Source organism: Condylura cristata, unplaced genomic scaffold, assembly GCF_000260355.1.
Source record: "Condylura cristata isolate star-nosed mole 26May11 unplaced genomic scaffold, ConCri1.0 scaffold00017, whole genome shotgun sequence".
NCBI lineage: Eukaryota > Metazoa > Chordata > Mammalia > Eulipotyphla > Talpidae > Condylura > Condylura cristata.
In genome coordinates, this window is record NW_004567118.1 from 545,620 (window position 1) to 567,462 (window position 21,843).

Genomic DNA, 21,843 nt, shown 5'->3' on the forward strand with positions numbered 1-21,843 from the left:
TTCCTCCTGATCTCCGTCCGCGCCCAAACCCAGCTGGCCCACAGCCTTCCCCGCCACCGCCTTGGGTGATGCCGCACAGGCACGTACCCAATGCCTGGACGGGCCTGGTGCTGCTGTCTGGGACACCTGGAGCAGAGAATTCCAGCAGGAAGGAGGCTCGAAGGATGATGCTCAGGGCTGTCGTAGTGAGCCAGGCTAGAGTGAACTTGGGATGGGAAGGGCGTCCTGGCCAGGGGAACAGCATGTGCAAAGAGCGAGGGAGAGGGTGTAGCGCGCTCAGGGAGGAACAGTGAATGGTTCAGGTGGGCCCGAGCCTGGGGCGTGGACAGTGCTTGGGCTGTGGACCTGTGGGCCAGGCCGAGGAGCTGGGGTTCCGGCCTGTGGGGGAGGAGGCCGGCCAGGGACAGGGGAAGTTGTCTAGTCAGCCTAGGAGCATCTCTGCAGTCGGGTGCCTTCTCTGAGGCTGTTCGCCCCTCTGCACAGTCGGGGGCCCCCCAGGCCCCGTGTGGGCCAGCTCATGGCCGCTACAGTCCTAATAAGCACAGAGGTCCTCCGGGTAGACATGGAACATCTTTAATGCCCACTTCTCTGTGCCACGCACGGCTCTGCTCTGTGAAGTTCTGCCGGCTCTCCGGAGGCACAGGCCCAGCGCCCGGTCACAGGGGAGCCTGGGCTACCATGCTTTTCTTTACCTTCAAGCCCTTCGTCTTGTGGAGCCCCGTCCAGAGCGGGCTGTCCTCATGGGCCTGGGCCCGGGCGTGACCCAACCCTGAGGGTGGCGGCACGAGGGGCACCACCCTGGCCGTCGGCATCCGTGGCAACGGCTCCTCCGAGGCCCAGGCCGAGGCCCGGGGCAGCTCCTCGGGGTCCAGGTCGGCATCGCTCCAGCCCTCAGAGCTATCGCTAAGGCCGTCGGGACCTGTGGCTTCGTCCTCAGATAGAGTGGCCATGTCGGCCACGTCCTCGCTGAGGTTGCTGCCAAACTCGCCCGCCATGCAGTCGGCCGGATCCTTGAACTTGCCGTCTGTGGAGACGTCGGCCACGTCCTCCGGCCTCTGCTCGGGGCTGGCTGCAGGGGCGTTGCTGAGCCCCGCCGCCGGCCGGCCGGGCGTCTTGGCTCTGACCTGGCCAGTCCAGAAAAGCGTGAACTCCTGGCGGCAGGCAGCCACAGCCAGGCTGGTGAGCAGGGTGCTGGACACCAGGTAGAGCAGGGCAGGCTGGCCCATCTTCATGAGGACCATGGCGATAAAAGTGACCAGCAGGCCCACGGCGTAGGCCACGATGCAAGCCACGAAGTAGACCTGGCGGGAGCGGATTTGCACATCGAAGCGGTGACAGTAAGCCACCAGGAAGCCAGGGACCACGATGTCACCGAAGCCGAGGATGGAGAAGGGCTGATCGCACAGGGTCAGGACCGAGAAGCTTAGCCGGGGCGCTTTGAGCACCATGGGCAGCCTCTCGTGGCTGGAGGAATCTGCCGGGCCCGAGGCCACCTCCACCATGATGCTCTCGCCCGACTTGGTGAGGAGGGGCGTGACGAAGACGAAGAAGACGTCGAAGGCCAGCAGGGCCAGCAGGAAGGACGTGCAGTTCTTGAGTGTGGGCAGCCGCACCCGCCGCAGCACGAAGAGGCAGTAGGCCACCCCCAGGAGGTCCTGCAGCAGCCAGGCCCAGCGGTCCTCGTTGCGGTAGGCCACCCAGAGGGCGGTCACCAGGGAGCACAGGCCGGCCAGCAGCAGCAGGGGCAGCTGCAGACGGGCCCGGCGGCCAGGCAGGGACCACTGGCATCGCGGCAGGGGCAGGTGGGCCACCAGGGGCGCCAGGCAGCTGTAGAGGCCGGTGCCCGCGCCCAGGCCGAAGATGGCGATCATGACGTAGACGAAGCAGTCGTAGAAGAAGTAGAGCAGCAGCATGATGGAGCAGGACATGGTGACCACCGCGCTCGTCATGGCCGGCGTGAAGTCCACGGGCAGGTCCTCGTCCTCTTCCTCCTGGCCACGCGGGGCCGCTGCAGCCTCCAGCCGGTGGTGCCCGCCGGGCCCCCCTCCTCCTCGGGCCCGGCGCCGTTGCAGCTGGTCAGCCTCGGTCAGGCCGGCCCAGTAGCCGCCCGCGGCCACCGTGCCGACGGCCAGGATGAAGATGATGACCATGTTGTAGTCCAGGATGGGCTCCGGGGGCGCGTACAGGGCCACCTGGACCCAGGCGCTGCCGTGCGTGTGACTGAAGATGTCCAGCATGTCCGTGTAGCGGAGCACAGCCACGGGGATGGACAGGTCTGGCAGGGGGTTCCGGGGGGGCTGCGACACCAGGGTGGTGTCCGAGCACTGCTGGCCGCTGACCCGGCTCACGATGAGCAGCCCGTGGGCGCCCCGGCCCTGCGCCAGCCAGCCCTTGGCGTAGAAGCTACAGTTGCCCCTCATGACCATGGCGGTGGTCTGGCGGAGGGGCCGCAGGCCGGGGGAGCCGGCGGGGGCCCGGGGGGCGGCGGCCTCGCCCGGGCACCAGGGCGCCATGGTGCCGTCGTGCAGGGGCAAGAGGGGGGCGTGGTGCAGGTCCCGGGGCAGGGTGACGTAGTCGGAGCTGAGCAGGACGCAGTAGTCCTTGCTCCAGTTCTCCGACACCACGTGGACCACGCCGTACTCCCCCCGGGCCACGGTGCCGGGCAGGAGGAGGAGGAGGAGCAGGAGGAGGGACCCCGGGCTTGCCATCCTCCTGGTCCACCTACTGCCGCCACCCAGTGTGGCAGCTGCTCGCAGCCCAGGTTCCCCTCCCAGGGCGGGGTGTGGCCCTCTGTCACAGAGCGGCTTGGCCCCCCATCTTGGAAACCAGGGCCACACCTATCTGGTCACAAAGCTGTGCCAGCCCAGCGCAGGGTACTGCCAGGATGGGTGCAGGCTCCTGCCCTGGCCCACGCCGGACCTGGACCAGGCGACTAAGCAGCAGCTGGAAAAGGGCGCTGAGGATTCTGCACCGAGTCTGCGCCTTACCCAAGGGGCAACTGGGGGCTGCTCTCCTCCGCGTGGCAAGGCAATGAGAGCCCTGGACTGCGGTTTCTGGGGTCCCGCAGCCCCACTCAGTGACGTGAGCACTCGCCAAGTGTGTGCTCGCCCCTGCAAGCCGGTGCCGCAACGAGCCAGCGGCCGGCCGCCTGCTGTCCTGGAGAGCTCCTTCCTTCTCCTTTCCACCTTCGCACGCTCAGGGCTTCATCCCCCGCCTCCCTTGGAGTTGGGCGTGGACACTTGGCCACGTTCTCGCCGGGAGAGAAGCGTAAAGAAGGGTGGCCGCCGGCCTATCTCGCTTCCTTGCGAGCCGGCCACGGACAGCCACTGGCTGTGGAGCGCACTGTCGTGGGGGTGCCACCGTGGCCGGGTGCGCGCTGGGCTGCCCTTGAGGGCATGCTGTCTCCTGGGATCTCCAGGCTTAGGGCGGGCCTCTCTGCCAGGACAGTCTGACCTTGCCCCACACCCCACTTTAAGCTGGAGCAAACCTGGAGCTCAGAATCCTGCCCAGGCCGGGCCCTGTCCCCCACCAGCTCTTGGCCTTGCCCTGTCCAGGCGGCAGCCAGGGGCTCTCTGACCCCTTAAGGCCTCCTGGACCTGCTGCTCTGCCTTCTGCCCAGAGGGCAGTTCCTGCCCGATGTCAGTCACCCCCGCCCCCCACAAACCCTTCTGAGTATGCTCGGCCATTCTCGTGCGTCACAGCACTCACCCCGTCTCAGGGTTCTCCCCTCTCTCCTGCAGGCCGAGCTCCTTGAGGGCAGGATCTATTTCTTTTTTAATCTTTATTTATGCACACAAGAGCTGGGGTACAGGCCAGAAGTGTGGGGGTGAGAGGATTCAGCAGAGACAGAGTGGGGAGCAGAACAGGCAGATCCACTGAAGCACACTGCCGAGGGGAGCAGGGTGACAGGAGAGGCCGGCCGCACCCTATGGGTCACCTCCAGGCCGGGGATCGAACCCCCACTGCAGTGGCTGCGAGAGCTTCTCAGTGCTGTGCTTTAACCCGCTGCGCCACCCCCGGGCCCACCCCCTGGGACGTGGGCGTGGAAATCGTGCTCCAGAAGCTGCTTTGTGGCGCCGAGGGAGGGACCCAGCTTCACGGCAGGAAGTGCCCGGCTGCAGGGCAGTGAAGGGGCTCTTGGGTGGTGCACGCGGGGCTGGAACCCAGGCTGCGGGGGTGCTCGGCCAGCGCGGCTCCGCTCCCCTCTCCGCCCTGTGTCTCTGCATCATGTCCCATCGGGGCCGGCCTGTGACCACCTCTGAACTCAGTGACTCTAAGGCCTGTTCCGGATAAGGCGGTCACAGGGGCTGGAGCAGGGCGCCAACTTGACAGCTGGAGAAACAATTTGGCGTCGAGATCCAGGCCGTTGGTGCGGTCGCGGGTCTTCCTGGATGCCGCTCCTTCGGCTAGACCCATCGGCCTCGCCACCCACAGGGCCACCTTCCCGCGAAGTCGCACCGTGAGGCCGGGAGGGCCAGCCCAGGGGACCCTGCGGAGCGCGGGCACGTGGCGCTTCGGCGGCCTGGAAATCTCTTCCCATGCAGTCACGCCTTGGTCTGGCCCGGTTTGACGACTCCGCTGACTCAGAGCGTGTCTTTCCAGACATTCAGCTGACCATCTCCCTGGATGGTGCACTCCTGCTCCCTCAGCCATTAGAATAGCATTTAACGAGATTACAAACGGTAATTAAGATGCCAAGCTCGCTGTCAGAAATCCCTTAGGGAAGACGCACTGACTGGAGACACAGAAGAGGCAGGGTCCAGGGAGGAGGCTGCCCGCTGCCCCACGGGGTCCCGGTGCGGAAGGTGAGGTGTCTGGAGAGGGCGAATCTGCACCCTCAATCTTATAATGTGCCCTAAGCCAACATTAGTTCAATTTACAAAAAAATCAAAATGAGGACCCTCGCTAGTCCCTCCCTGCAGATCTCATTTTAGTCCTATAAATGTCCAGCTCCAATTTGGGGTTCAGGAAACACAGGCACCCCAAACAGATCCTGCTCCTGCTCTTTCTCCCCGATCTACCTGTGGGCTCCTGGTGTCCTGGACTCAGGTATCTCTGGAGGTTCACTTCCTCGGAGGCGCTTCTGGGCCCTGCTCACGAGGCTGGCTGTGTCGGTCCAGCTGCTTCCTCAGATGCCCCTTCCCACCTCTGAGCCCCCAGCCCCCAGCCCCCAGCCCCCAGCCCACCAGCCCTGGCACTGCTCTTCCCCGAGGGCTGGTGCTCACAGCCCTGTTCGGTGAGTGGCCAGGCCTGGGGGCTCCCTCCTGGCCGGTCGGGACTCTGCCTCAAGCGCCTGCCGCACCCCCCTTTCCTTAGGGGTGTCCCCCGACTCTGCAGCTTCTACTCTCTCCGCTCCCTTCCTGCCGCCCCCGCCGCCGTGGTCTGGGCTCTCAGGGCCGCAGTGCAGGGCAGGCCAGGGGCAGTGTCTCCTGCCATTGGAGACAGGTGGCAGCTGGGGCCTGTGCCTGCAGCCTCTGGCCAAAGGCAGCCCCAGGGAGCAGGCAGCCCCTGGTGTGTGCAGGCAGCTGCTGGCTCGGGATGGCGTGGGGTGAGAGGTGGAGGGAGAAGGGTGTGAGTGCCCTCCCAGGCTCCTCTGAGGTACATAGAGCACCCCGCCTGGTACGGTGTGGAGACCCAGCAGCCGGGCGCCAGGCAGGCACCGCCAGGGTGGCAGCTGCTTCTGCAGACAGTGGGGGGAACATGGAGATGACCCTGAGAAGCCTGGAGTGGGGCTGGAGAAGGGGCAGTGACCCAGCTGGGGCCTTCAAGGCCCCTTCTCTATGCAGCCCCTCATGGAGCGCCCAGGCCCTCTCAGGCGCCCCCACCCCGGGACGCCCCCCGCCCTCCACAGCCCACATCGCCTGGGACGGGTCCGTTTCTCACTCTCCTCCTCAGTCCCCATGGTCATTTGAGACCCCTCAGTCACTCTGGCCCCTCCTGTCAGCCAGGACACTTCACGGGGCTCCCCCAAGCCCCAGTTGCTGGAAACTGTCATCCTCGCTGTCCTGGTTCCCACCCCACATTCTCCTGTGCTCAGTGCTCCCCTGTCATGGGATGGAGTTCGGAGCCGGCAGAGCAGGGTACCCCCCATGGCCTGCAAGGACACCTACAGCTCCCCTGCGGGGCCGCACCCTCTCCCACAGCCCTCCCTCCTGCAGGGGTGCTCCGGCCGTCCTGGCCGCACACCCCTTGCGCACACGTGCATGTCAGGTCCTGCCTGGCCAGACACCAGAGGCAAGGCCTCAGGGGAAGGGTGTCCTAGAGGGACTCTGCAGGGTCTCGTGGCCCCCACCCCACTCCGGCTTTCTGGACTCCCCCACTCCGGCTTTCTGGACTCCCCCCTACTCCAGTGATTGGCAACTACAACTGCCAGCAGTGCCAGGGAGGTACTGTGAGGACCCAAGGGCGGAGCTAAGCAGGCATTAGGGACTTTGGGGGATAAATAGGGAGCCGTTTGCAGTTACGGTACGCTCTTGCTCTGGCAACAGCCTTCCCACCGGGTCTTTCAGTTAGTTTGTGACTAGAGCCCCAAGTCAGCTGAGTGGGTAAGATATTCCAGTTACCTTGTATCCCTCTCTTTCCCTGGGTCGTTTCCTTTTCCTTTCCTCTTTTGTAAATAAACCCATTATTGACCCTTTTGTGTGCTTGCAGAACAATTAAATTTTAAGCGCACAGGTGAGGACCCACCCATAGACAGGCGCCCGGCTCACACCAGGGTGCCCTGTAACAAGGGGACTTGTCCTCAAGCCTCAGCAGTGGGACGAAGCTCCAGCCGCTGCAGGGGTGCTGGCGTGGGCACCCTCGCTTCCTGCCCCTCCCACCCCACCCACTTCCTGCGCGTCCTCCCCAGGTCCGAGCTCAGAATCCTGTTCCCCCAAGGATGCTTCTGGGTACCCCAAGCTGAGACAGCATTCCCAGCTCTACTTGCTGGTCCCAGCTCAGCTCCCCTCCGGGCTGGGTCTCCCTGGGTACCCCCCACCCTGGTCTCAGCTCAGCTCCCCTCCGGGCTGGGCGCCCCCACCCTGGTCCCAGCTGAGCTCCCCTCCGGGCTGGGCCCCCCCACCCTGGTCCCAGCTGAGCTCCCCTCCGGGCTGGGTGGCCCCCACCCTGCTCCCAGCTGAGCTCCCCTCCGGGCTGGGTCCCCCCACCCTGGTCCCAGCTCATCTCCCCTCCGGGCTGGGCGCCCCCACCCTGGTCCCAGCTCAGCTCCCCTCCTGCCTGGGCTTCCCCTCTCCAGTCCCACGGCCACATGATGCTCACAGGTGTGCCTCTGCCCAGCCGCAGCCCCCGCGTCCGTGGCCGCCTCCCTCCGGGAGTCACCCCCCACAAGCGCTGTCCTCGTCGGACCCACGCGCCCCTGGGAGCCGGCTCCCAGCCGCAGGGCCACCTAGCCCCATCCTGGGTAAACGTGTGGTGGCAGGGTTCCTAGCCACACAGCGGCCTTGAAGACGGAAAGCCCCACCTCTCCGAGGCGCCCCCTGCCCCAGCCCCCACAGTCCAGGCGTTCACAAATGTTGGTTGAAAAGATAAATATTATTTACATCAGCCGCCCCCTGCACACCCGATGCCTCCTCTCCTCGCCCAGACCCTCAAGTCCTGCTGTGCTGTGGCTGGGCTGAGTGGGGGCTGGGCCAGTCCACGCTGGGGTGTCAAGCCACCCACTGGCTCTTTGTCCCAAAGCCACTCGTCCTGCCCTGGAGCACTGGGGCAGAGAGCCCCCCCCTTCTGTCTTTGCTTGATGGAGCTGCTACCCCAGAGCCTCGGAGCCAGCACCTTGGAGGCCACAGCCCTCGCTGCCCCTCAGAGGGCGCCTGGCTCTAGCGGGGCACAGCCCCCTCCCACGCCCCATCTTCTCACTGAGGGGTGACGGCTGGGGTGGGGGTGACAGGTATCAGGGTGTGAGAGTTGTCAGTGCTTGGGGGCGTGTGGCTGCGGGGAGAAAAGGCCCACGGGTGCGAGGCAGCAAGGCAGGGCGTGTCTGATGGCAGTGCCACGTGCCAGTGAGGTTCAGGCGCGGGAGACTCCTGGGGTGCGTGTGACGTCTGATGATGTCACCGGCATCTAGCGACGCCTCCAGGCTCTGATGTCGTGACCTTGGCTCCCCGTGGTGCAGGAGCCTGGCTGAGGCCGGAGGGCCCCTCTGAGGTGCTGAGGTGGCCGCGTGAGTTTCCCATGATGCCCCTGCGGTGCCCCGCCCGCCATCGCCGAGGCCGCCCCCGTGCTTGGGAGAAGACAACTCTTTGGACTCCCTAGCCGTCCATTCCACTGCGTTCCTGGTCCTGTCTCTCCGGAGCCAGAGGGGCGAGAGGGTCAACCCAGCCTATCTTCCCATGTGCCCCGCGGCCCAGGAGGCAGCTGCTCTCACAGGCCGGGGACGCCTGCTGAGCTGGGGCTGGCGGGCTGCCCAGGCGCTGCTCCCGGGGGTACAGGGTACAGGAAAAAGGGGGTCCCCTCCCGAGACTGGGTGGCCAGCTGCGCCTGGCATCATCTTCCCGACCACAGAGCTCGGGTGACCGCTCCCGGCCCAAGGCTCAGACTGCCGTGGACTGCTTGATGCTGTGGAAGCTGACCCGGGTGGGGGAGGTGGGGATGGACATGGCGCGGGCCACACGGGCGCGGATGGAGTGCTTGTCCTGCCACCGGCGCCACCGCTTCCGGATGGCAGAGCGGACCTGCGGGCACAGAGCAAAGCACGTCTTTGAGCATCCAACTCCCTCTCCCAGGGCTCCAGCAGCACCTGCACAGGTGAGCAGTACACAGGTGAGGCGCACAGGTGAGCAGCACACGGGTGAGACACGCAGGGAGACAATAGAGGTGGCAACATCCATTGTCGACGTTGCAGGTTCGCCTATCTGTTGGGATAACTCTCAAGTGTTCTGAGGATGGACTATGAGGATACTCGGAGCGAAGGAGCCTTGTGCCCTCAACCCACAGGCGCCCACTGCCCCAGGGCTGGTTCTTGCTTTTAAACAACCCATTTCACAGACTTATCCATGGGTCTGAGCAGCTCTGGCTCCTGGCCTCCATCCAGTGGCCCAGGAGAGCAAGGGGTGGGCTGGCCTCACAGGAGCAGGGCAGCTGGGACCCTCCCAGGGCCCCCAGGGGCCGTCCACAGGGACCCGGGAGCAGGGGCAGGGGAGGGCACGGGGAGGGTGGGAGGAGGCCCGGGGATCCCTCCTGCCATCCTGGCCCAGGGCCCGGCTCCTTACCTCACTGTTGAGGAAACAGTAGAACACAGACACGAAGAAACCCTGGAGTGGGGGAGCAAGCCAGTCAAGGGGCGGCCCTCACCTCCTGCGGCCTCCTGCCCCGACAAGCCTGCCCGGAGGACCCCTTCCTGGGCCGGAGCGGGAGGGTGGCCGTACCTGGAAGGACTCCAGGAAGGAGTTGAAGTAGATGAAGACGACCCGGGAGACCTCGTCCTCCCCGGGGTTCACGAAGAACAGCATGTAGGTGATGCCCAAGAGGGGCAGCAGCACCAGAGTGGCCTTCACGGCCTTCCTGGGGGGGCAGGGTCCAGAGTCACAGCCCACCCGGAGGGGTCAGGAGGGCCAGATCCGGGGGGACGGCAGGTCCCAGGAACGTCTGGGATGGGGAGCTGGGGTGTCCGGAAGACTGCCAGGCCTGGGGGAGACCCTGGGGTCTCGGAAGCCCCCGAGGGTGTGGGGGTGGGACCGTTACCTGTACTGAATGGTCTCGGACGTGGTGGACGCCCGGAGCTTGGTCATGAGGATGCGGACGATGTTGAAAAGGAAGATGAAGTTGATCTGCAAGTGGAGCACATGGTGGGGCGCCTGGGAGACAGCTGGGGACGCAGCAGTCTCAGGTCTGGTCTGGGCCCCCCCCCCCGGTCTCCCTCCATCTTCGTTAGCACCTGCTCCTCCGTGGCCGCGCACCCACCTCTAGCACTGGGGTCTCTTGGTCCGTAGCAGATTGCCCACCCCACAAAGCCCCTTCCTCCAGCCCCTCCCCAGGGTCTTACCAGCAGGACCAAGATCATGGGGCCCTGGTAGATATAGTCGGTGTACACCCCAGGCTTTTTGCCAAACCAGCACCTAGACAGACACGGGGGAGGGGGAGAGGGACGGGGGTCACTTGGATCCAGTTAAGTGGCCTGGGGGTGGGGCACATCTGGCCAGGGAAGGACAGGGGTCTGAAGTCGGGATCTAGGTCCCCCAATTCCAGCCCTGCCGGAAGGCTCCGCTCCTTGGACCCGCCGCAAGGCCTCAGTTAACCCCACCTGCAGGTCCTCCATCGTGGGGGGAAGGGCCGGAAGCAAACCTTGAGCGTAACAGACCTGGCCAGCATCACTGCTGGCCCCTGCCAGAGTGGTGCTATGGTGGGGGCAGCACAGAGCCTGGACTTAGTGGGCACCTGACCTCCATTTCCAAGTCTGCTCAGCAACCTTGAGGCAGATTCGCAGCCTCCTCCTGGGATGTTTTGCGTTTTCCTGAATCTCCCTCCAGCAAGCTCTAGGGAGGCCTGGCAGGGATGGGCACACAGGAACTCCTGTGCCCTCAGGTGGAGATGGCACGCAGCCCAGCGCCCAGCTCTCATGCTGCCAGAAACCAGAAACTGGGGTTTTTGATGTGAAGCCCTTTGGCTTCTTCAGGTCGGCAACAGATCCAAGTTTTCAAAAAGCACGAGGCAGATCGAAGCCCACAGCTGTCTCTGCAGTTGGTAACTCACACTGTTAAGGGGAAGGACGTCCTAGAGGACCTCTGCAGTCTTGTGGACTCCGCCCCTACTACAGCTTTCTCGACCCTACCCGCTCCGTGATTGGAAACTACAACTCCCAGCTGTACCAGGGAGAGAACTGCCAGGACCCAAGGGCGGAGCTAGCAGGAATTCTGGGACTTTGGGGAACAAATAGGGAGCCGTTTGTCCCCCGGTCTCTCTCTCTCTCTCACTTGCTCACTCATTCAGGCAACGGCTCTCTCGGACTGTGTGACTGGGTGCTACCAGTTAGTTTGTTACTAGAGCTTGTTACCAGCCAGTAAGATATTCTAGTCACCTTGTATCTCTCTCTTTCCCTGGGTTGTTCCTTTTCCTTTCCCCTTTTGTAAGTAAACCCATTATTGACCCTTTTGGTGTGCCTGCAGTACAGCTCAATTTTAGGAGCGCAGGTGAGGACCCACAGACAGGGCACCCCAGTGTGAACAACACCTGGCCCCCTCCTGCTGCTGTACCAGCGTCCTACCACTGGGGGGAGCTCCAGAGCCACTCGGACCTACTTCATTCCGGGGCTCAGTCTCCTTCTCCTTCCAAGGTGGGAGGGCGCAGGCACACAGGCAACACACACGCACACACACACGTGTTGCACAGGCACACACACGCACACACACACGGCAGCGCGGCAGCTTTTGGGGACCTGTTCTCTCCTTGGTTCTCACACTCACACCTGTACTCCTACTGGCTGGCACCATTGTGAGCGGTTTGCAAAGCTCCTGCTGTGGGACCCCGGGGTCTGTCTGGGCATCACTGTCAGGCCCCAGCTCTGTCTGAAAGAGGGGTCCCTCCCAGCCTGGGCACCCCGGCCGAGTGTTGAGGGGTGCCTGTGGATACCCCAGGAGCCTCTGAGCCAGCGTGGCACGACTCTGAGACCCGTGGGATCCTGTGTTAGAGTAAGTCCCACTTTTGATTAATAAACATTCACGTGGTGGTTACTGCCAGACGCCAGATACCTCTCCGAAGGCTTGACAGACACCATCTAAGAACAGTCACTGTTATGTATCAGCTCGCGTCACCCCCATGAGGAGGGAGGAGCTAGTGGGATGTCCTCTTTCCAGAAGAGGAAACCGAGGCACACCATAGGAACTAGCTCAAGGTCAGAGAGTGACTTCAAGATGGAGCCACACCTTGGAACTGGGGTCGTTTGCCTCCACAGACCGCCCCGGCCCGCTCATGGTCCTGCTGTGAAAGTCCAGACAGGTAAGAGCCTGGCTCCTACCTGCCCCGGCTCCGACAGGCACAGGGAGGGGGAGAGGGAAAGAGGCGTGCGGGGCACTGGCCCCCACCAACGGAGGGCCTGAGCGCCTGGCAACAGATGCCCGAATCTGGAGCAGCAGACGATACGCACGCACCGCAGCCCGTCTGGAGCTGGTGCTTAATTTTCTTTTATTAAATTTCCCACAGACCCGCGCTGGGAAGCCCCTGGGTAACAACAGCATCTGCAGAGCCCAGCATGGAGAGACGACAGCCTCGCTCCCGGCCCACGCGGGCGACGTGGGCAGAGCGTGCAGGGGCCTGTTGTCGTAGTACAGCTTCCCGATGGCCCAGGCCACGATGATGGGGAAGGGCACTCCTGGGGGGGCAAAGGGGGGTGACTGTCAGCCTGCGGAGGGCGTGCGGGCAGCGGCTGGGGGGCTGAGAATCTGGGGGCAGGCAAGGACTGAGGGTCACAACCAGCACCCCAGGGGCGCCCAGGGCCCCTGGGCCGAGTCTGGGGGACCCCCCTCACCCCAGCCGATGCAGATGAACATCCACTTGCGCAGCCGGTCGGTGGAGTAGGTGAGCACGATGGCCGTGTGCAGATAGCAGCCCTCGCCGAACATCCAGAAGAAGTTGGTCACGTGGAAGTAGTTGTAGGCGGCCGTCACCAGCCTGCACCAGCCCTGCCGCCCGCCCCCGCCACAGACGCAGTGAGCAGCGGCTGGGAGGGGCAGCGGAGCCCCACCCTAGGTCTGGGGCCGCCCTGCGGTACCAGGGGCCCCCCCAGCACCCTCCCCTGTCGGTGGGGCCCCAGGCCTGGCCCGGCCCTCCTCCACCACGCAGCCCTTCCCCAGCCCGCCCGCAGGACGCACGACGTTACTCTGGTGGACTTCGGGGCTCATGGTGAGCTGGACCACGAACCACGTGGCATTGCGCAGGATGAAGGCCGAGATGAGGTTCCAGTGGATGATGTTCCGCAGGCACCTGATGCTCCTGGGGTGATGGAAACCAGGAGGGGGAGAGGGATGGGCCCAGAAGTGTGGACGGGGCGCTGAGGCTCAGGCATGGCTGCTGGCTAAGTCACATGGGAGGTGGGGCCAGGGCTCTTCTTACCTGTGGCCCGCCCAGGGTGGCAGAGCCTGGCACACAGCCCAAGCTCCAGAACCAGCTCTCTTGGGCACTCTACTCCTTATAGCTCCAGTTTTGGGGGTCAGAAAGCAGCAGAGGCCTCCTAGCTTTGAGACCTGATACCCCCCAGTTCCTGGCTCACCTGCCTGGCATTGCCACTCATATCCTGGGCAGTAGTGCTGGTACCAGGCAGTTTCAAACCCAAGTGGGGTTCTGCTTCCTGGTCTCTACAAGCGGATGCCACCCTGGTGGGGGGCAGAAGTGGCCCAGCCGGAGGTGCCAAGCATCCTGGATCTGTCAGTCCCCCCGCTGAGGGGCAGGGGCCAGGCTGCCCCCCCAGAACCACCTGCCTCTGGTTCCTCCATGCTTAAGGCAACAGTGCAAGGGGCTTCCTCACCTGAGCCGCAGGAAGAGGACAAAGGCCACCAGGAGGGCCGCCAGGGAGATGCAGTGGCCCAGGTAGTTGATGATGACAGCAACGTGGTAATGGACTTTGCTCTTCTTCTGTGGCAGGAGAGAGGGCAGAGGTGAGGCTCCTGCACTGCTGTACCCGGTGTCCACTGCACAGGCGAGGCCCCGTGGCAGCCAGGACAGAGTGGTCACAGGACCGCATTAACATTAGTTAACCCCTAATGTATCTGGTCCCCGTGTGTCAGGGGCAGCCTCCAGCCCGGGCCGTGTCCTTTTGTCTGTCCTCGAGCTCTGTCCACTGCTCTGAGCAGTGGGCTCGAACCCCCTCTTCTCATAGGGTCCCCACCCCAAGGCACACACGCTTGCTCAGTGCACAGACGTGCTCACACGCCTCCAGTCTGTCCCCTGTGGTGTAGACATGGTCCCTCCACCGTCTCTCGGCAGAGCACCCCGCTTCCCGGTCATCCCTAAGTCCCACCTGCTGCAGGTGAAACCTGCCCATGCTGGCTGGGAAGGGAAGGGGTGGGGCAGCCACAGAGTCTGCAGAAAGCACAGGCAGTCTCTCCAGGCTCCAGAACACGCTCCCCGGCCCCCCCGACCCCCGGGCTCTGCTGGAGGTGAGGGGTGCTCCAGGATGCGGCCAAGCCCACTGTTCGCTCTTCCTTCACGTCCCATGCCGATGGAGGCTGGTCCCCCGCTTTCAGTCATCCCAGGCGCCCCACCCCAGGGATGAAATGGACCCATTTACAGAATACTTTCACCCCTCTTATCTTCACCCCTCAAGCAGCCACACGGGAGCACTGGGAGGGGGCTGTCGTATGTCACAGAGAAACAGGCCCCCCCTCTTCAAACTGCCTCCACCTGCAGGCCACCCCGAAGTGGGGGCACCTGTGTAGACTCCTGCCCTCTCCCCAGCAACGCCCCGTTCACTGTTTGCCCGATGCCGAGGGGCAGGGTCTGGAGAACCGCACACACAATGGGGTTCATAACTGCATGGAGAAGGAAAGAAAGTGGCTTTTGGGGAGTAACCAGCTTCGCCAAGGGGGTCCCTGTGAGCCCTCTGCTCCCTCTCCCTCAGGGGCCGGGGGCGCCAGGCCTGGCGTCACACATCACCAGTGTGGGAGAGGCCGTGGGCCTTGCTCATCTTGTCAAGGTCAGCCAAGGACTCCTGGGGCACGTGGAGCTTCCGGCCACAATGCCCCATCGAAGCCCGGCGGTGCTGGGGTCAAGGCCAGGGCTCCCCGGTCTCCGGAGGAGGAAACCAAGGGATGGGCCTCAGCACAGCACGCCTTGACCGCTGGAGAGGGGACACCCCCCTCCACCTGCCGCAAGCCCCCCGCTCCTGCTGCACCCCTTCTGCAGGAGCTCCTCCCGGGGACATCTGCGGTCCAGGGAGCTCTGTTTCAGGGGCCGGTTTTCCTGGCTCTCAGGAGCAAGGCAAGAAAGCACATTAGCAATTCAGGCTTTGGGAGGGGGAGAGGGAAAGAGGCGTGCGGGGCACTGGCCCCCACCAACGGAGGGCCTGAGCGCCTGGCAACAGATGCCCGAATCTGGAGCAGCAGACGATACGCACGCACCGCAGCCCGTCTGGAGCTGGTGCTTAATTTTCTTTTATTAAATTTCCCACAGACCCGCGCTGGGAAGCCCCTGGGTAACAACAGCATCTGCAGAGCCCAGCATGGAGAGACGACAGCCTCGCTCCCGGCCCACGCGGGCGACGTGGGCAGAGCGTGCAGGGGCCTCTGCCCGCCTGCCCTCGGCCGCCGCCTCCCTGGCTGGGGGCAGGAGTCCTTTACTAGACACCTGCTGTGCCGGGCATGTGGGCATGTGCCGGCTGTGGCCTCCTGTGTGCCGTCTGCGCTCAGGCCTCCAGCTCTTCTGGGAAGAGGCGGCATCGTCTGCCTAAGTCGCCGGCCAGCTGCCCGTCAGCCCAGGTCTACTTGGTCTTACAGACCCTCTGTTCCCTGTCCCCGCAGTGCATTTCTTGGGGGACACGCAGGATTGGAAAGAGACCCTGGGGGAAAGCACCCATGCTCTGGTGCAGGACCCTTGGAGGGAAGACAGGGGCTCAGGAGGGGTTTTCTCCGCTGAAGCCCAAAGGAGAGACTTGAGTCAAACTGCTAAGAGGAGCAAAGCCTCTCTGAGACCCTGTCAGCTGGAGGCCCAGGGTCACCTATCATTAGGGGCATTACTCATGACGTGAGTCACGGGCCCAGCCGGGCTCATGCCGCAGTGGTGGCCCTGGAAGGCAGCTGGAGAGACGCCAGTGTCTCTAGGAAAGCTGGGCAGCTGCACCGGCTGACCAGAGACAAGGGCCACTGATGCCCAGAAAGGACAGCAGTGACATCCAGGACCCCCCAGAGGCGGTCAGAAAAAGCCACATGTAGCTGCAGTGGCAGCTGGGAGGCTGCTGGACAGATGGACACAGCACATGCCTGGCCACACTGCACCGTCCAGACTGGCAGCCACCCGGGAAGGCGGCGCTGGGCAGAGGCCACCGGCTGCGCCCTCAGGACCGGAATCCAATAAGCAACCAGAGGCCGGCGGTGTGGGCCTGTCTGCGAGACAAGCCTGGTCCCCAGAGGCCTTGCGGCGGCAGAGGCGCCCCTGCCGGTCCTGGGGGCCCTCCCAGCACCCCGGCCATCCCCCTCCTATCCTGGCCATCCCACTTTGTGGCTCCTCCTCCCCACCTGGGCTTCCCGAGTCCCCCACCCCACCAGTGGGTTCTCGGCCCCTCGCTCCTTAAAATGTGGTCTTCGGCCCTCCCTGGTGGCGCAGCGGGGTAAAGCACAGCACTGAGAATCTAAAGCTGCTTCTGCATGAGTTCGATCCCCGCCTGCCCCGGAGGTGACCCACAGGGCGTGGCAGACCTCTCCTGACCCGCCCGCTGCTCCCCTCAGCAGTGTGCTTCGTCAGTCGGCCTGTTCTGCTCCCCGCTCTGTCTCTGGTGAAGCCTCTCGCCGCCCCTGAGCCTCTGGCCTGTACCCCAGTTCTGTATGCATAAATAAATGAATTTAAAAAAAAAATGTGGTCTCCACACCTGCACAGCTGGGCTCCCGGGCGCTGCATTCTTCAGGAATGCAGAATTGTACGGAAGCCTCACCTCGCCTCGCTGCCTCAGAATCTTCCTTGTAGCAAGAAACCCACGTGATTCCGGAGCATTCCAGAGGCCCTGGCCCAGCCACCTTCCCCTGTGAGCAGCGGACCCTGGCCTCCAGCGACACTGGGAGCCCCTCTCCTGTGCCTCCTGGGGTGCCCCGGGCCCCGCCCTGTGCCTCCTGGACGCACCAGGCCCCTCCCTGCACTCACAGTGTGGGGCAGGGGGCCTGTGTGCAGGGGGCAGCAGCAGGGTCCCTGGGGGTGTGCAGGGTGCTACAGTGGGGTGGTGCTGGGTGGCCGGCCCATCCCCAGACTGGGCGTGGGCCAGCCGAGCTCCCCCAGGAGGACTTCGGCCTGGCCACTGGGTGCCCCTCAAGTCCGTTTCACCTGAAAGCGGCCTGCGGCTCCATTATCTGCAGAGCGCCGGGCTCTGGGGCTTCGCAAGGGCTTAGCCGTGCGCAGAACCGCTCCGTGGGTGGGAGACTTTCCTGTCCGCGGGCTCGCGAGGAGCCTGGAAGTGTGTGTGTGTACGTGTGATACACACTGAAGAGCTGGGGGCCTGGCAGAGGGTTGGCATTTTCACTAAGTAAATGAGTGGGTCCCCAGGGTGAGGCGACAGGCCGGCAGCGGCCGTGGATGTGCAGGTGGGCATGCGGGAGGCCCCACCGAGCCTGGGCCCTGGGGACAGGGTGCCTGTGTCACCTGTGTCTCTGCCCCCACCCCCCCGCCCCCGCCCCCGGCAACTCAGGGGAGGCAGGTCATGGATGCCGGAGGCGGCGGGTGCACGGCCGTCCCCGCTTCTGCTCCAACCTAAGCCCCTTTCCTGTCGCTGACGAGGACCCTCGGCAGCCCCCTCCCCCCAGCTCCCTGTGAAGACGCTAGGGTGGTTAGGGAGCCCCAGCTTCTATCAGCCCCCCTTTGCTGTGTAACCAGACAGCAAGGTTTTGGGGGTTCCTGCACCTCTGTGCTCTGTGACCCTCTCTAGGCCATTTAGCCTCTGAGGCCAGCTTCCCTGCCTCAGCTGGCCGCCCTCCCTGGCCAGGCTGTGTCCGAGCGTCTGGCTGCCCAGACCTGCCTCTCTGAGCACAGCCCCCTGATTCCTTCCCCCCACCCCGCCTCTCTCCCTGGGCCAGGTAAGGCGCTCCACGCCCTGCCGAGTAGCCTTCCTGCCCACCCCACCCAACTGCTCCCCAACAGGGAACCCCACTTGGGGGTGTCCTCATCCACAACGCCGCGACCCAGGTGGGCTCTCTGGGTGAGCGTGTAACAGCCTGTGTTCCTGCTCAGGGCAGCGGCAGCACTAACGAGCAGGTGTCTGTTAGGCAAAACACCGCCCTGTCTCTGCAGCTTCTGGAAGGGGCCAGCAGAGCCCCCGACGTCTGAGATACCCAGGGCAGGGCGGGTGCTGGGTGGGGAGAGCTGCTCTCCATCCCCCTGACTTCACGTCAGTTCACATGGGGAACAGGCCAAGGCTATCCTGGACCCCGAAGCCCTAGGTTCCAGGCTCTGACCACGGGACCTCGGCGGAGTCATTCTCCCTTTCTGGGCCTCAGCCTCCCCATCTGTAAGGCGGGAGAGTTGCCCTAAATTAGCTTCTTGCTTTTACCCAGGGACATTTGCTAAAAATACGGATCCCCAAGTCCTCTCTGAGCGCTCCATTTACCAGGTATTTGGTGTCGCTTGGGCCTGCCTGCATGTGAACACGCACTCTGGGTGACTCTTGCTGCCAGGCAGGTTTGGAAAGCTCGGCTGGCGTGGAGGGACTCCAGGGGGTCCGTTCCCCTTGCAACCCTGTAGGTGCTGGGTTCCCAGAGCCGCCCAGACCAGCCCTCTGCCCCACACCCCAGTGCCTGCATGCCTCAGGGCGTGGGGCGCTCCCCCTTCTGCCCTCCGCTCCCTGCTCACTCATTCTTCCATCTCCCTGACCCCCACCTTGCCTGGCAGCCACTGGAGGGGTGAGTAGAGGCGCAGGGTGGGGAGCAAGGGGGTCAAGAGCGGGCCGCCACACCGGGAGGTGGACACATCCGTACATCCGCCAACCATCTCTCTTAAAGATTATTCATTGCAGCGCTGTTCACAACAGCTGAAGGCTGAAGGCAAAGGTTGGTTAAATAAACGATGGCACATCTGCACCACATGAGATTATGCAAATGCAGGAAGGAATGAGATGCTCTTTGGAGCTGATATGCACCAACCTCCAAGATGGATGCTAATATGAAAAAAGCAGGTGTCGAACAGTGTGTGCAATAGGCAACATTTGGGTAAAAATAAAATAGAAGTCAGAGACACTGCTCGGCCGTGCAGAGAAGTGTCCAGAAGAACGCCTGCGATTGGGCCAAATGTGGCCCTGGGGCGGGACCCCAGGGATGGGGCTGGCGGCCGGGGGAGGCTTTGCAGCTTCTGGATTTTGGATGACGTGCAAGGAACCTCCTCTGCTCACTTTACATAAGGGATCCCCGAGGCTTGGGTGCTGACCCGGCCCGCCGGGTCGTGAGGTGGCTGGTGTCCACTCACCCCAGTGAGCTCAGGCAGGAGGGAGGAAGGAAGCAGGACTTGGCTCCGGCCTCGGCCTCGGAGGCTGCCCTGTCCTCCCGGCTCGTCCTCCCTCGGGCGCCAGAGAGCTGAGCCCGCGGTGAGTCCGCAGCTCGCACCCCAGGCGGCTTCCCGAGGCCGGGCCTCAGGCTGTGCCGGCCTGACCCGCACACGGCCCGCTGGCCAGCCTTACCTCCTCGTGGAGGATCTCCTGGCACTCCGAGTAGTTCACGCGGGCAGCCCAGCTGCCGTTGGCCAGACACTCCCGGTAGCCATTGTCTGCAGGAGAAGAGTCGGAGAGTCCCAAAGAGCAGCCTGGGTGTCTGTCTGCCCGTTCGTCTGTCCATCTAGCCAGCCATCTGGGCCAGCACAGGGGGCTGCTGGCTGGGGTGGGGCGGGGGGAAGCTGGGGAGAGAGGTGTCCCTGAGCCCCGACCTCCCTGCCTTATTCTGCCCACCCACAGGGTAAAGCCGGCCTGATGCCTGCCCTGGGCCGCGCTCTGCCCACCCTCACCGGCGTGATGGCACACCGGGACTGGCCCTCGGCGGGCGCACTGGGGACCCCTCGCAAGCCCTGGTGCGACAGCGGGTCACATGGAGTTTCTCTCTTGAGACAGCTCCCATTTGGGGTCTTTCGTGGCAGCAGACAAGAAAGGTGGGGTGCTATGAGTCAGTTCTCAGGTGGAAGGGCAGGCCACACGAACAGTTTTCCATCCCCTGGGGACACACGGCTGTGTTTCACTGGGAGTCTCACCGGAGGGCTGGGGCCTGGGCTTGGAGAGTGGCAGGAGTCTCACTCTAGGGTCTGCTACAGCTGCTCCCAGCCTCACGGGGCACTGGGGTAAAGACAGGCGGTGGCCAGGAGAGAGGGAGGGTGGCGCAGGGCTCAGCCTGCAGCCTGGAGCCTGCCACTTTCTGAGGCGATGGAGAGGGTCTGTGGCCTGAGGCCTTGCCAAGACCCTTCCCCACCCCCTCCCGCCCACTCCCTGGGTCTCTGGGCCCTGAAACCCTGTGGGGGCGGCATTGAGGGAATTCCAAATCTTGGGCTTTCCTCCTCTGCTGGCAGAGACTGCCCGCCCCACCCTGTACCCCTCTCCAGCATGAGCGGCTTACATATGCTTCCTTAAGTTAATTCTGGCCCTGGCCCCAGACTGCACTGTCTGAGAGAGCAGTTGTGTCCTGAGCCATTTCTTCTGGAGGGCTCTCCTGCGACAGGACTTTCTGTGACACGCCCCCCCACCCCCGACCCGAATGTCACATCCCCCCCCAGCAGGACCCCAGTGCCCAGCAGGGACAGAGCGCTGATGGCAGACACAGGTGGGCAGGCGGGCCCAGCTCAGCACGGCTGGGCTGTGCATGTGACCTCAGCCAGGGCCTCTTGCCGTGTCCTCATTCATAAGGAGACAGGTTGGACCAGCTGATGTCCAGGGCCTGTGCAGACTGGCAGTCGCCTCTGTTGCAGCAAGACAAGGGGGGTGGTGTCTAGGGGAAGGGGCGCTGTGCCCCAGGGAGTGGGAGCCCTCCCTGCACCCACGGCGCAGACCTCTGCTGTGAGGCCCCGCATGCCAGAGGGAAACGAGGCTGAATGCTTCCCCGTCGTGGGCTGAGTCTCAGCAGAGTGGAGCCTGGGCAGCGTTGGCCAAGATGCTGCCCTGCTTGCTCACGGGGTTTCCAGAAAGGCTGAGGGGAGTCAGGAGCCCAGTGTCTGCACCACAGACTGGAGGCGCCTGGGCCCAGGTATCTGCAAAGGAAAGGACCTGGGGGGACGGAAGGGGTAAGCAGGGGCGTCGTGCCCTAAGAGAAGCAGCACAAAGAAGCATTAAGAGCTTCCAGCCAGACAGCCTGTGTCCAAGCCCATGGTGTGACCCTGGGCTTGACCTTGGGCAAGTCACACAACGGCTCAGCTTCCTTGTCTCAAAGAGAGGAATGATCCCCCCCCCCCCGCCACTTTTTATGGAGGTAACATTTACCAACACTGCATGGGTTGCAGGTGCACGATTTCTCACCTCAGCCACTCTGTACACTTACACCTTGACAACCGCTCCTACCTCAGTGGCTGAGGGTGTAGTTAACACGCGCGGCGTTCCTGGAATCCTACCGGCCTGTGGTGTGAGCGGTTATTTTTGTTTTGTTATTGTGTTGGAGCGGTCTTCAAGTAACCTTATGTAAGACTCAGAACATGTCACTGTGCTCCCGGGGGGCCCCAGGAGATTCCCTTTGGCTGGAGGACCCCTTCACACCTACAGGGAGAGTGGGAGGGTCGGGGGTCACACAGCAAGGGGGCTTTGGGGAGGGCAGAGGAGGAGATCCTGGAAGAAATAGGCCCCCAAAGCTGAGTGGGTTGTCAGGGAGGATGCGACCTCCTTGTCTTTAATTGCTGAGCTGAGCAGTCCTCCGGGAGAATCACAGGAAAACGGATATTTTTGGAAATGCTTCCCATTCCTTTGAAGATCAGATAGAGCGGGAGGCTGGCAGTCAGGCGAGGCCTGGGAGGCCCGGCAGCACCTCACCAGTAAATGAGTTAATTAGTGCCTGCTGATGAGGTGCGGCTTCAGTTCCCACTCGCTGCTGCATGCACAGGGTGTAATCACCCAGGCATGGGAGTCTCCAGCCCTGCCCCACGGCATGGACGGCACCCCGGCACCTCTCCTGCGATCACAGAGGGAGGTGAGCACCTCACCCAGACCTCCCACCCACCCCAGGGTGGGCAAGCAGGCCAGGGGAGGGACAGGCCAGTTGGCGC

At 63.8% G+C, this 21,843-nt stretch overlaps 2 protein-coding genes across 2 annotated transcripts in view; both read right to left on the reverse strand.

Moving 5' to 3' along the window:
• Positions 1-656: 656 nt before the first annotated feature.
• On the reverse strand, positions 657-2,708 carry SPPL2C (signal peptide peptidase like 2C). The gene has a single exon (XM_004684060.1). The coding sequence runs from the start codon at positions 2,706-2,708 to the stop codon at positions 657-659; it is 2,052 nt and encodes a 683-aa protein (XP_004684117.1).
• Positions 2,709-8,460: 5,752 nt separating this feature from the next.
• Positions 8,461-21,843, reverse strand: part of LOC101630144 (corticotropin-releasing factor receptor 1) — a 22,967-nt gene continuing 9,584 nt past the window's right edge. The window contains exons 3-12 of the mRNA XM_004684062.2: positions 19,295-19,380; positions 13,457-13,563; positions 12,804-12,924; positions 12,461-12,614; positions 12,247-12,304; positions 9,983-10,055; positions 9,682-9,767; positions 9,366-9,501; positions 9,210-9,251; positions 8,461-8,672 (exon numbers count right to left, since the gene is read on the reverse strand). Coding sequence (XP_004684119.1) covers positions 8,532-8,672; positions 9,210-9,251; positions 9,366-9,501; positions 9,682-9,767; positions 9,983-10,055; positions 12,247-12,304; positions 12,461-12,614; positions 12,804-12,924; positions 13,457-13,563; positions 19,295-19,380 — 1,004 coding nt within the window. The 3' untranslated portion in view covers positions 8,461-8,531. The remainder of the gene's footprint in view (positions 8,673-9,209; positions 9,252-9,365; positions 9,502-9,681; positions 9,768-9,982; positions 10,056-12,246; positions 12,305-12,460; positions 12,615-12,803; positions 12,925-13,456; positions 13,564-19,294; positions 19,381-21,843) is intronic.